General features: G+C 47.5%; 1 protein-coding gene across 10 annotated transcripts in view; it reads right to left on the bottom strand.

Moving 5' to 3' along the window:
• Nucleotides 1-12,446, bottom strand: part of ADRA1A (adrenoceptor alpha 1A) — a 127,149-nt gene extending 114,703 nt beyond the window's left edge. For all 10 annotated transcript variants that reach the window (XR_009354346.1, XM_059176356.1, XM_059176351.1 and 7 more), the window contains exon 1: nt 11,161-12,446. Coding sequence is in view for 9 of the 10 variants with exons in the window: in XM_059176356.1 (XP_059032339.1) it covers nt 11,161-12,043 (883 nt within the window). In the remaining variant the exon portion in view is untranslated. The remainder of the gene's footprint in view (nt 1-11,160) is intronic.
• Nucleotides 12,447-13,197: the final 751 nt, after the last annotated feature.

Here is a 13,197-nt window from a genome sequence, read left to right on the forward strand (position 1 = left end):
ATCTCTAAAAAAGAAAGAACAAAAACAAAAAAAAGAACATCAGGCTTAAAAAATAAAAGAATATCTGACTAACCATCAAAATCAATACAGTTAGACATCACTGACCAAAGTACAAAAATAAATTCCAGTTGGATGACAAATGATGCCCTAAAAGAACAGGGGAAAACAGAGGTTATCTAACTGGCACTGGGGAACATCTCTCCAAGCATCCTCAGGAAGGCACAATTCATAAAGAATTAGATTAAAATATGTGACCACATTAGAAATGTTAAATGTCCATATATTTGCAAAAACCACAAAAACAATAAAATGTGAAAAAAAAAACCCAATGGAAAGCATAGTTGCTAAATACGTGCAAGAATTATATTATTTTTTTTTTAAAGATTTTATTTATTTATTTGTCAGAGAGAGAGCGAGCGAGAGTGAGCACAGGCAGACAGAGTGGAAGGCAGAGTCAGAGGGAGAAGCAGGCTCCCCGCGGAGCAAGGAGCCCGATGTGGGACTCGATCCCAGGACGCTGGGATCATGACCTGAGCCGAAGGCAGCTGCTTAACCAACTGAGCCACCCAGGAGTCCCAAGAATTATATTATTAAGTACTCCTCATCTTTATTCCCTTTTTAGTAAACCTCTCTGTCTGAAATCCATCTGCCATTCCACAGAAGGGAGATGCCACCCAGGGAAGGCAGAAGACATGGTTCAGAGGAATGTCCTATTTAACCAGAAAAAGGAAGGGAATGTCTTCCCCATCTACCTTCTACAGGTGGACTGTGGGGGGAAAAGGGGAAGAAGGTAGTGAAAAGAGGCAGCTGGGTGTTCTGAGCTCCCCTCTCAACAAGGACCTCGAGGCATTTAAGATAAAGGTGGGAGTGAAGGTGATTTTTCCCACTCTCCATTCTGGGTATCTGGGAGATGCCACATGACAGCTACTGCACCGTGAAAGTTATAGCCGGCACAGCTGGGCAGAGAGCAAACCTGGTCAACATGCTAGTGTGGTGTGGTTCAGTGTGTGTGCTGTGTGTGGCATGGTATGTTATGTGTGGTATCTATGGTGGGTATGGTATGTGCGGTATGGTGTGGTACGGTACAGTATGGTATGGTATGTGTGGTGTGGTGTACGTGGTATGTGTGTGGTGTGGGGTGTGGTATGGTGTGGTGTGTATGTATGGTGTGGTATAGTGTGTGTGGTGTGATGTGGTATGGTGTGTGGTGTTGTGTGGTACAGTGTGGTATGGCGTGGTATGGTGTGTGTGATGTGTGTGGTGCGGTGTGGTATTTATTTGTGGTGTGTGTAATGTGGTGTGCTGTGGTGTGTATGGCGTGTGGGGTGTGGTGTGTGTGGTGTGGTGTCATGTAGTGTGTGTGGTGTGGAAGGAACTCACGGGGATCTCCATGTCTCTCAAGGGATCAGGGGTGAAACATTGTGGAGGACTTTAGCTCAGGAGCAAGAGATGATCACGGGGGGCTCTAGGGAAAAAATGATTCCCTGGGTCATCAAGTGGGACAATGGACCACAATGAACAGCCTCAGACTCATCAGAGGACAACTAGTGCTTAGTCACTATACTACACCATCCTCCCCAAAGCAGGACACAAAAAATCACACTTAAGTGTCAGCCAAGTGTCCTAATTTCCTCTCCACATACCCAGGAGATTATGTGAGCCCCTCGACCTGGTCAACAACTTAGCGGACAAATCTGTATGGCTTGTGTTACTTCAAAGAGACTAAGGATATAAAGACGCTGCTTAAACGAAGGGATCAGGCTGAGCTTATTGGATTTGACTAAAAGTGTGTGTGTGTGTGTGTGTGTGTGTGTGTGTGTGTGTGTGTGTATTTCCATGGAGTTCATGAAAAAGATCACATCACTTCGTGGAAAATAAAGAAGCTACATTTTCTCAGCAATATCTGGTTATAGCATGAGAAAAAAATTGGCAACCCAGTATATACTATAAATAAGTGATTAATATCTTCAATGTATAAAAATGAGCTTACAAATAGAAAAGAAATAAAAATAAATGGCTTTATAAAAAGCAGCAAAAAAGCAGACAAGCAATTTTGCATTACAAAAGTCGAAATACAAATGACTATAAGAATACAGGGGGGACATTTTTCAAATAGCAAAGAAATATACAACTTAAAAATGAGAAGCTGTGATGCAAGCCTCCAGCTAGCAAACCAAAGGGCACTAAAATACAGGGAACCTGTTGGACAAGGAAGGTGGGTCTTCCCATCCGAACCTGAAACCAGGAGGCAAGAAAACATAGCAAAGCCTTCCTCCTTAAATGCTGTCTCCTTCAAAGTAATGACTTGCCTGTCTGTAGCCTAATTTGAAAGAGTCGGCTATTGTTCAAAGCATTGTTGGAACTCATTCTAGATGTTTTCTGAGCCTGCAGCACATTCTTCTGAATATGACAGTAAATCTTCATTGACAGTTTCGTCTCGTGGAAAGAGCCAGAATTAATTTAAAGCCACGTCTGCTTATACTATTTGTGATCAGAGAAAGGCTTTCTCATAAATCTGTGCCAGAGGCAATGACAAGGAGGAATTCCAGAACTATGTAGCAGCTCACGAAAATAACTATTTGCCACCGCAGGTGGGAAGGATGGCGCCTGGTGGGACATGGCTCACCTGTCCCGTGTAAAGGTCTCCCACTGGCCTTTCCAGAGTCCTCTTTCCACGAAGGCTTTGACAGTCTGAAATATAGGCTTGGTCATGTCACCCTTGTTCCTGGTTAAAAACTCATAAAATGGCTCGAAGAGCGTATCTGGTCTGGTTCCTTTCTCTCCAGCTTCATTTGTTACCAGCTATCTCACACACCTTTGTTCTGGTCACACCAGCCAACAGTCTTATCTTTTGTGTGTTCGTTTGTTTTTTCAGTACATGAAGGGGACAGTCTGTGTCTATCCAGTGGCAAAGGAAGGATAAAGGATTTTGGACTTGTTCACTGAATGCAACCCCTTTACCCCCACTGCCTCAGAGCTTGGGAGAACATTTGTGGGTCATACACCCACAAGATAGAGCAGAGGCTGACTGAGAGAGAAAATGCAAGTGTGAGCAAATGTTAAGTGGTGAATCTAGTGAAGGACAGACAAGTGGCCATCGTACTTTCTTGCCATTTTTCTGTGTGTTTGAGATTTTTCAGCATCAAGTTTGGGAAGAAGGGAGGAGTCTCAAATATTCTTAACAATTTGTTCTGAAATTAGGGGAAAGAAAACATCAGTGGAAAGTAAACTCATGCTACAGATCTCACCAGGCTATTGAGAACCTTTCCATTCTGTGTCTTGAAGAATAAGATCTACGTGGCCCCCGTGCTCAACATACAGCAAAAATGATAAGTTTTCTAGAAAAGGCATCACGAAACCATGGGTAGAAAGAATTAACACACAGCAGATGGGGGAATGTCCATGAGGACTTTCCAGACAGCTAACCTTGTTGGGGTCCTGACCCATTCTGTACCCCCCCAATCCACCCCATCACCCTTGCAGCCAGGGAGCATCTCCCCATGCTGCACATCTTGGCTCAAAAGTCAAGCCCTCCTTTGCAGCAAGTCTTTTCTGCCCTCCCTGCTCAGGGTCATTCTTATCCACAGTATATGTTTTCATGGAACCACCTACATTCTCTGCACTGTACACAGTTTGGTTTTTTTAATCAGACATTATCTGATCCAAAGAGATTAGAAGCCTGCGGGAAGGCGAGGACCCAGACTCTTCTTACCTGGCGCATGGCATAAAGCCCAGCATATCGGAAATTCTCAATAGAAAACTAGCAGATAAAAGAGAAATGCTATTTGATATGCTTGTGAGAGAGATGTGCTGCAAGGTGGTCAAAATAACCCTCCCTCCCTCTGTGCATTCACCAGTCGCTCATCAGGACATCAAGCTATGTCTTTCCCCCCTGCACCTGTGTGGGCCTTATAACTTGCTTTCACTGCAGAGTGAGACAGCAGTGACACTGGGCCAGTTCTAGCTCTTCAAAGGCCTGGCAGTGTCTGTCCTGGCTCTCTTGGAAAGAATTACCAGGCTATAAGAAAGCTGGTCTAATCCAAATGGCCAACAGACACATGAAAAAGCGCTCCACATCACTCGGAATCACTTGGAATCAGGGAAATACAAATCGAAACCGCAGTAAGATACCACCTCACACCAGTCAGAATGGCTAAAATCAACAAGTCAGGAAACGAGAGGTGTAGGAGAGGATGCCTACACTATATGGAGTGCAAGCTGGTGCAGCCACTCTGGAAAACAGCATGGCAGATCCTCAAAAGTTGAAAATAGAGCTACCCTACGACCCAGCAATTGCACTACTGGGTATTTACCCTAAAGATACAAATGTAGTGATCTGAAGGGGCATGTGCACCTGAATGTCTATAGCAGCAATGTCCACAATAGCCAAATTGTGGAAAGAACCTAGATGTCCATTGACAGATGAATAAAGAAGGTGTGGTGTGTGTATACACACACACACACACACACACACACACACAATGGAATACTATGTAGCCATCAAAAGAAACGAAATCTTGCCATTTGCAACAATGTGGATGGAACCAGAGGGTATTATGCTGAGCAAAAGAAGTCAATCAGAGAAAGACAATTATCATATGATCTCCCTGATATGAGGAATCTGAAAGGCAGGGCAAGGGGTCGTGGGCGGAAGGGAGGGAAAAATGAAACAAGATGGGACCGGGGAGGGAGACAAGCCATAAGAGACTCAATCTCAGGGGAAAAAATGAGGATTGGCTGGGTTAAGGGTGGCTGGGTTAAGGACATCATGGAGAGTATGTGCTATGGTGAGTGCTATGAACTGTGTAAGCCTGATGATTCACAGACCTGTACCCCTGAAGAAAATAATACATTATATGTTAATGAAGAAAGAAAGAAAGAAAGAAAGAAAGAAAGAAAGAAAGAAAGAAAGAAAGAAAGAAAGAGAAAGGAAGAAAGATGGTCAAGGGGTGCCTTGGTGGCTCAGTCACTTAAGTGTCTCGCTCTTGGTTTTGGCTCAGGTCCTGATCTCAGGGTCGTGGGATCGAGTGCTGTGTCAGGCTCTGTGCTCCGCAGGGAGTGTGTTGGAGATTCTCTCTCCCTTTCTGTCTCCCTCTACTCCTCTCGCTCATGTTCATGCTCTCGCTCTCTCTCTCTCCCTCTAAAATAAATACTAAGTCTTGAAAGGAAGGAAGGAAAAGGGGAAAGAAAAAGGGAAGGGAAGGGAAGACAAGGGAAGGGAGGAAGGGCGGGAGGGAGAAACGTGGGTGTATAACCACTGGAGGAAGAGACGGCCGCCAATTCTGAGAGGCAGCCCCAATGGTCAGATAGATGTACTGGGCTTTGACTCATCCCTGTCCCACAGAATCGTGAGCTATAAAACATTTGTTGTTTTAGGCTGCTATGTTTTGGGATAGTTTGTGGTAGAGCCAGAGTAACTGAGAAACTGGCCTCCTATCTCAAAATTGTAGCAAGTCTTAGATTATCTTCAAACCGTTATCTCTAAGAGGTCAACCTTCCCCATGAAGAATCAGGGCCTGACCTCTTCCCGTCTATAGCAAAGCAACCCGATGTCTGGTTATTTGGGGCATCCACAAGAGTCGTTATATGTCATTTATCTGTCATTATCTACACTCGTCCTTCTTCCTTGCCCTGTCTCACGCATCACCATCTGGAACTTAGTGATGCATTTCATTGTGCAGATTTTCAGCTTCACTAGAGTAGGGATTTTGTTCTTGTCTTTTTCTGCAGCGATTCTTTAGCTGCCTGGCCCAGCGGATGCTCCATGAAATTTTGCTGAACAAATGAATCTTTCTTTGCCTCACTGCTTCTACCCAGTAAGCCCCTTGACAGCTCTGCCTCCCCTCAAACACCCCATTTTAAAACACATTCTTCCTCCTTACTGCCACATGGTCCACTATCTTTTTAAATTTTAACATAAATATCAAATAGTCTATGTCCACAGGAGCCACAACTCAGCCCAACACTTCCTCCTTTGACTCAGAGGTCACAGCAATGAATAGGTCCAGCAATAATGCCCACTTTGTCCTGAAATCAGAGATCCAGAGTCCTGACACACCAATACGTTCAGTAAATGTCCCCATCTTTTCTTTCTTTTCTACTTTTCCCACTCGGCCCAATGACTCTGGAACTGGCAGGCTCTAGACCAAGGGATGAAACAAGCAAAGACGATACCCGCTCTAGAAAAGCTGGAGCTCTCCAGAAGATGTATTTTTCACCCTTCCTTCTTTCGCCTTCCTATTCTCCCTATTCAGCTCCATGACCAAAACCTGGCTTTTCCACACAGTCACTGATAACCGCCTCAGAGGTGACGTCCCTCCTTACAAGGGGTTCTGACTCAACATTTTCACCAAACACTGAGGCGGCAAAAAGAAAACAAGACTTGAGGGTGGGCAAGTCCATCTCTACCGGCAATCACGCTACTCAGTCCAGTCCGACAACTAGCCGATCCTTGATGGTTGGAGCTGGGGAGGAGGGAAGTGTGGAGGTGCTGGGGAGCCCTCTCACAGGGTAGAGGAGCAGCCTTCGGCCACGGAAGAGTGCTCACTCACTATCCTGGGCTGCTTCCCGCACCTGTGGGTGCTTCGCTCCTTGGCTTCGTACACCACGTGTGTCCCTGCCTGCCTTCGTTTCGGACCCCACTGTCCTCTGACAGCCTAGCTCGGGCTGATAATCTCTGCTTCCCAAGAGAGCACTTGTCATACTTAAGAACTTGTGTCCATTGTGTCTGAAAATCTCATGGCATATTTATTCTTCGGTTCACGTTTTGCATGAAAAATGTCCTTAAGTGACTCTTAATCTCACAAAACAAACTGAGGGTTGCTGGGGGGAGGGGGTTTGGGAGAAGGAGGTAGGATTATGGACATTGGGGAGGGTATGTGCTTTGGTGAGTGCTGTGAAGTGTATAAACCTGGTGATTCACAGACCTGTACCCCTGGGGATAAAAATATATGTTTATAAAAAATAAAAAATTAAAAAAAAAAAACAAAACAGCTACTAAAAACAAATAACATCTCACTGATGCCCAGCAGAAGTAGTGTAGGCTTCAAGTCCCTGCTCAGTCAACAGTGGCACTTCTAGAAGTCTCCTCAGTGACCTCCAGACACAGTTCATGGTGATATTCTTTTGCACTTCGAATACCATTTCATAGACTTGTGGTAATTGTTCCTAATTTGTTTCCTTAACTAGACTGTGCTTCCCTTGAGGGTTGGGAATGTGCTTTATTCATCTTTTTGCTCTAACTCAGTGCCTGGTACTTACTATTCAGTCAATCCATCCTGGAAGAAATAGTCTCTCGCTCAGACGGTAGCATGGAGAAACTCTGGACCACAGATCCTGGTAGGTTCAGGGACTTCCTTCCGACTGAACAGCCCGGTCAGACTGCCAACTGTACGTTTTCAATTTCCTTCCTGCCACACTGCATTATTGGGATTTAAAGGAGGCCCAGTGATTCTGGGTGCTGCTGTCTTACCACGGCTTCCTGCCACTGTAACCCCTCACCTCAAAGTCCCTAATTCCCCAAGAGAGCAGATCCAAGAGGGAGGCCATGGTTAGACTAGAGTTCTCTCTGGTTCACTCTCTGAATCTGTGTGACTCCTAATCTGTTCCAGTTCATGCCCTTACTGTGGTTCCTGACCCTCTGCCTCTTAGCTATTGGAAAGGGACACCAGCCTTCTTGACTGGTCTTCCTTTCAATTTATGACTATAAATCTCATATACATCCGTAGGACTTTCTGGGAATGCTACGAAATTTCCGTCATCTATTTGCACCCTCGCCTCAAAGATTAATATTTCACATCTTCTTTTGCTCCTCAAACCAACGTCACGTTCTATGCCTTCTTCACCTGTAGCTGATGATCTTGCTTTTGTTTAGGTCAAGGGCATGAATACACTCTGAAGAGCTGATTACGCTTCTCCTTCGCGTGTGCTCGTCTCTGTGCTTACAGACCCCGGCTTCTCCCTCGCTTCTCAACACTCCACTTGGGCACTGAATCCCACCTCCTCCCTCAACTACACCATCAGCAACTCTACTCCATCGTTCCGTCAGAATATACACATGGTATCCTATCCCCCACCTTTTGAAATTCTCTCCAGATCCTTCCGGCTCTCTTCCTTGATTTCCCCGCTCCACTGTCTAGAAAAGACTTTCCCAAGAGTTGTCTCTTTTCACTGCTCTCACTTCATCTCTCATTCTCTCTGGGAAGCACAAAGTCAGGCTTTTGTCTCCCTCACTCTACTGAGACTGTTATCCTCAAAGGATGTCCTCATATCTCCAAGGACCTCCTCCACATGGCCAAGTCCAATGTTGATTCCCAGCCCTCCTCTGACTTGGCCGAGCAGCTGCCTGTGACACAGCTCAATACTTTTGCCTTCTTGAAACATTTCCATTTGGCTTTGGGAACAATGCAGTCTCCTGGTTTTCCTCCTACCTCCCTGCCCACTCTTTCTCAACTTCTTCTGCTAGTTGGTTCTCCTCCTCTTCCAGGTCCTCAAATACCAGAATGCCATGGGTTCTGTTCTTATTTCTTCTTTCTCTCCATATGTCCTCCCTTGTAGACCCGTCCACTTCTGTGGCTTTAAGTATGTTGCTGTGTCCCCAGTTTACAGGGTGCCCCAGCTGCCCCTCTCAGCTTGGAGCTCATGCATCTAACTGCTGGCCACTTGGCATCTCTACTTAGATGGTGAACAGACACTTCTCAGCAGGGCTACACAGAATAAACACTTGTGTTTCCCATTCCTGCCAGCCCCTAACAACTCCATCATTCTCTAGTTTTCAACCAGATGCACTATTGTTTACCCCAGTGCTTATGCCCCAGAACCAGAAGTTATCTTTAATTCCTCTCTTTTTTCTTATACCCTATGTCCAAACTTGTCAGCTCCACCTGTAAAATAAGTCCTGAATGTAATCACATCTCACACCCCACCTGTTCTCCCCCAAGCGCTAGGCATCACGACTTCTCCACCCTTGGCCGCTCTAACAGCCTCCCACCCAGTCTCCCTGCTTCCACAGTTGGCCCCCAAACAGCCCACTCTCGACCCAACAACCCGAATGATCCTTTAAAAATCTAAAACCAGCCACCCCCCTGCTAAAACCTGTATGAGGGGATGGCATCCCAACACAATTGGAATAATAGGCAAATTCCACTAGGGCCTAAAAGATCCACGGCTCTCTGACCTCGTCTCCACAACGCGTTTTTGAACTTGTCTGCCCACACGTTCTCTGTCGTTCAGCCACTCTGGCCTCTCTGATCTCCCTTGAATAGGTCAGGCTACTTTCCAAACTTGCCATCCCTCTGCCCAAAAGGCCCTTCCGGACTTGGCAATGTTTGCTCCTCCATATCATTCCTCCGAAAGGACTCCTCTGATGACCCACCCCATTGCCCTACAAATCTTTATGCTCTTATCCTGCCTTTTTTTTTTTTTTTTTTTTTACTGCTTAGTAATCCTTGACTTCTTAAGGTGCATTCATTTGTTTGTCTACCTCCCTTAAGAGAATGCAAACATTTTACTGCCAAGGAATTTGTCGCCTTGTTCAAACTACCCATCGAGAACCAGTGCTCAGTGTAACAAATGCCGTATGAGCACACAGATACACGAATAAATTTCAGGGGGAAGAGATGGGAGGCAGAAAGGCAGGGAAACCGTGGCTCAGGCAGGGTGTTATTTAAATAAACTCAAAGCTGTGATGTACTTCCAGGAACAGAGTCAGCAATCGTGATAGGCAGGCACCATGGAGAGCCAGCAAGAGGACTCAGGAGGGCCTCTTAAGCAGCCCCTCTAGAGAGAAATTTCTGCAACCATCAAAATGTTCAATATCTCTGCTGTCCCCAACAGGAGCCACTGGCCATGTGTGGCTATTGAGCACTTGAACTTTGGCTAGTGAGAATGAGGGACTGAATATTAATTATCTCTAATTTTAATTCATATTAAACAGCCACATGCAGCTGGTGGCTATGCTATTAGCAAAGCTCTAGAACTTGAAGAATCGCTTCACTCCACTTGGGATTTCAGAATAATAATCGGAGAAGGAGAATGAAATAAAGATCCTGGACAAATGAAGTTTTGAGTTGGCCTCAGAAACAAATAGCTGCTATTACAACACAGAATTGCAAGTTAAAGTACTTTGAATGTATGCCACTTAAATTTACCTCTAGAGTGCCAGAAACGAACTTTTACTAATTTTTAACTTTTTTTTTTCTAGAGTTAGTGGACAAGCAATGCGTGGGTCTATATTTGAGCTCACAAACTAAAAATAGCAAACAACCATTTTGGGATCTCATGAAGGCCTCTCAGATATAGATGACTAGTCCAAGTGGATCAGCTTGCTGATACTTACAATGTGCTAATTAGTTTTGACAATAGCTAATATGGCATTTGCAAAAATTGGATTTGTAACATTACTGTATTATTTTCAAACAGTGTCATCTGCAACTTTCAGAATGATCTTGGACAAGACTACTGTTCGTTTTAATACTACTAAAATAAAGGGGTAAGTATTCATTTATTGGAAACATTATGTTGAATTCTTTAAAGCTTAAATTCATGTGGACACAAAATCATCTTTTTTTTCCCCTTGCCAGTGGCTGGCCACACTTTCTTCCATACTGAGTCCAGAAAATAAAATTAACACAGATATAGAACATAAGCAGACCATTATGACTAACCCTTAGGAGTAATCTAATCTAATAATAAAATTACACATTTGCTCAGAATAAGTATGGTGCTTATTTTTAGGCCAAGAGAATTTGCAGTCCAAGCAGCAGAGGTGAAAGTGGCATTCCACAGCCCCTGCCTAAGTGTGTGCCCGAGACTTTGAGACTCCAAAGAAGAGGGATCTATTTAAATTAAACCAATGCTTAAAGGCATTAAGAAAAGTTGACGTTCTTATTAAGGAGACCAATTAATCTGCTGGAAGCCACTTTACACTAGTTGAAAAAGTGCTCTAGGACATAATCATATAAATGAGACTGCGAGAAGAAAGGGAACTAAAATTCACTTTTCTACAAGGGAGCATTTTCCAAACTGCCCCCCACCCCCACCTCGGGCTTTGCTGTTTGAAATGCAGATTCTTTTTCTTTCCCCCGTCCCCTGACCCCCGCCCTTGACTGTGAGTCTGGGGAAACAGAGGGGAGCAATTTAACAGGGTGTTTAAAGACTTACCAATGGGCATCACTAGGAAAAAAGGCAGCCAGCAGAGGACGAAGCAGCCCACCACGATGCCCAGTGTTTTGGCCGCTTTCTTCTCCCGGGAAAACTTGAGGAGCCTCACTGAGAAGTGCGTCTTGCTCTTGGCGCTGGACACCCCGGTGCCTCCTACTGGGGCATTTTTCCGATGGATGCGGAGCGTCACCTGCTCTGAGTCCGACTTGTCGGTCTTGAGGCCAGACTTGAGGCCCCTGCTTTCCCTCTTGGCCACCACGTACACCCGACAATACATGACCAGGATGATGGTCAGAGGCACGTAGAAAGAGCCCAGAGCCGAGAAGAGCACGTAGCCGGGCTCCTCGGTGATCTGGCAGATGGTCTCGTCCTCCGGGGCAGGCTGCCTCCAGCCGAAGAGCGGCCCGATGGAGATGACGAGGGAGAGCGCCCAGACACAGAGCAGAGCCATTAGACCCCTCTTCTGGGTGACGATGGTGGGGTAGCGCAGCGGGTAGCTCACACCTATGTAGCGGTCGATGGAGATGATGCAGAGTCCCATGATGGACGCGGTGCAGCACAGGACGTCCACCGCAGCCCAGATATTGCAGAAAACCCTGCCAAAGGCCCAGTAGCCCAGGATCTCGAAGATAGCTGAGAAGGGCAGCACGGTGGAGGTGAGCAGGAGGTCGGCCACCGCCAGGTTGACGATGTAGTAGTGAGTGACCGAGTGCAGATGCCGGTGGCAGGCCACGGAGAGGATGACGAGGATGTTGCCCAGCACACCGAAAATGATAAGGCCCCCCAAGATCACTCCAAGCAGAATGGCCTTGGATATGTTCACCGGTGCCGACGGGTGGGTGCAGTTGGAACTGTCGGAGGCATTTCCAGAGAGAAACACCATGGTCCCAGCCGGGGCCGGCGAGGTCCGGCTCTCAAGAGCCACCCCCGGGCGAGGGCGGAGGCGGAAGCGGGGGAGCAGAGTCAAAAGGTCTCGGCTCAGGGGAGCCCTGCCCGTTGGGGTTAGCTGGGGGTGAGAGAGAGCGCGCGGGTGAGAAGCAACCCCGGCCTGCCGCGCAAACCCTCAGAAGGCCACGCAAAGGGGCAGGACGTTAAAGGTGACATGGCCGGGGGCGCGCGGGGCTACCCGCGGACCCTGTCCTCCCAGAGCGCTGGCCTCCAGCCCCAGCTCCCTTCCTACCCGAGGCTTGGCGCGAAGCTCGAGGAGGCACGTTGCAAAGTGCAGTCGCCGAATTACAGGGGCCTGCTTTTGCGTGCTGTCTGATCCGTCCTGGTTAGAAGATTCAGCATTTTGCACGTTATTTAGAATTCAATAGTCCAGCGCCAGTCTCCCCGCAAACCACAATCAAGAACGGGTTTGCCGTCGACTCTCAAAGGCCGGGATCGCCAGCATCTGGGCGCTTCTGCCGGCCCGCAGTTACCCACAGGGTGACTGGACCGCGGTGGACTCGGGCTACAGATGCAGCTTCTCCGCGCGCAGGCCGGGGGAAGTGGATTTGGCCAAGAGCGAGGCGACTGCGGGTCGTTGTTTGCTCTCGTTCTCCTGAAAGAGCGCAAAGAGAAGGGCGGCGTGTGTACCAGGCGCCCCGGGAAGCGAGGCCAAACCCGGGCTCGACGGACCGTGGGCGGCGGCTGGGAGCCCCGCCGGCTCTGCGGTCCCGGAGCGGCGTGCCCTGCTGCAGCACAGGCGGCGCGCTAGAGGACCGCGCGCTGTGCCCCCGCCGCTGGGAACCTGCCCTGGCGCGCGGCCCGAGGCCTCCGAGATCCGAAGCAAACCAACCCAAAGCCGCCGCGGCCAATGATGAGCGGTCGCACAGCGAAATTAAAACCCCGCGAAGCTCGCGAGGCGGGACTGCGGCTGATGTGTGTGTGTGTGTGTGTGTGTGTGTGTGTGTGTGTGTGTGTACGCGAGTGTGTGTAGCGTGGAGCCGAGTCGGTGAAAACTGGCGGTTGCCGTTTAAACAGGTTGCTTCGCAGCCACCTGGAGGGGGCGGCCTGGGAGAGGGAACCGCAGCGGCCCGAGCACCGCAGGCCAGC

The sequence above is a fragment of the Mustela lutreola genome, chromosome 1 (assembly GCF_030435805.1).
Source record: "Mustela lutreola isolate mMusLut2 chromosome 1, mMusLut2.pri, whole genome shotgun sequence".
In the NCBI taxonomy this organism is placed as follows: Eukaryota; Metazoa; Chordata; class Mammalia; order Carnivora; family Mustelidae; genus Mustela; species Mustela lutreola.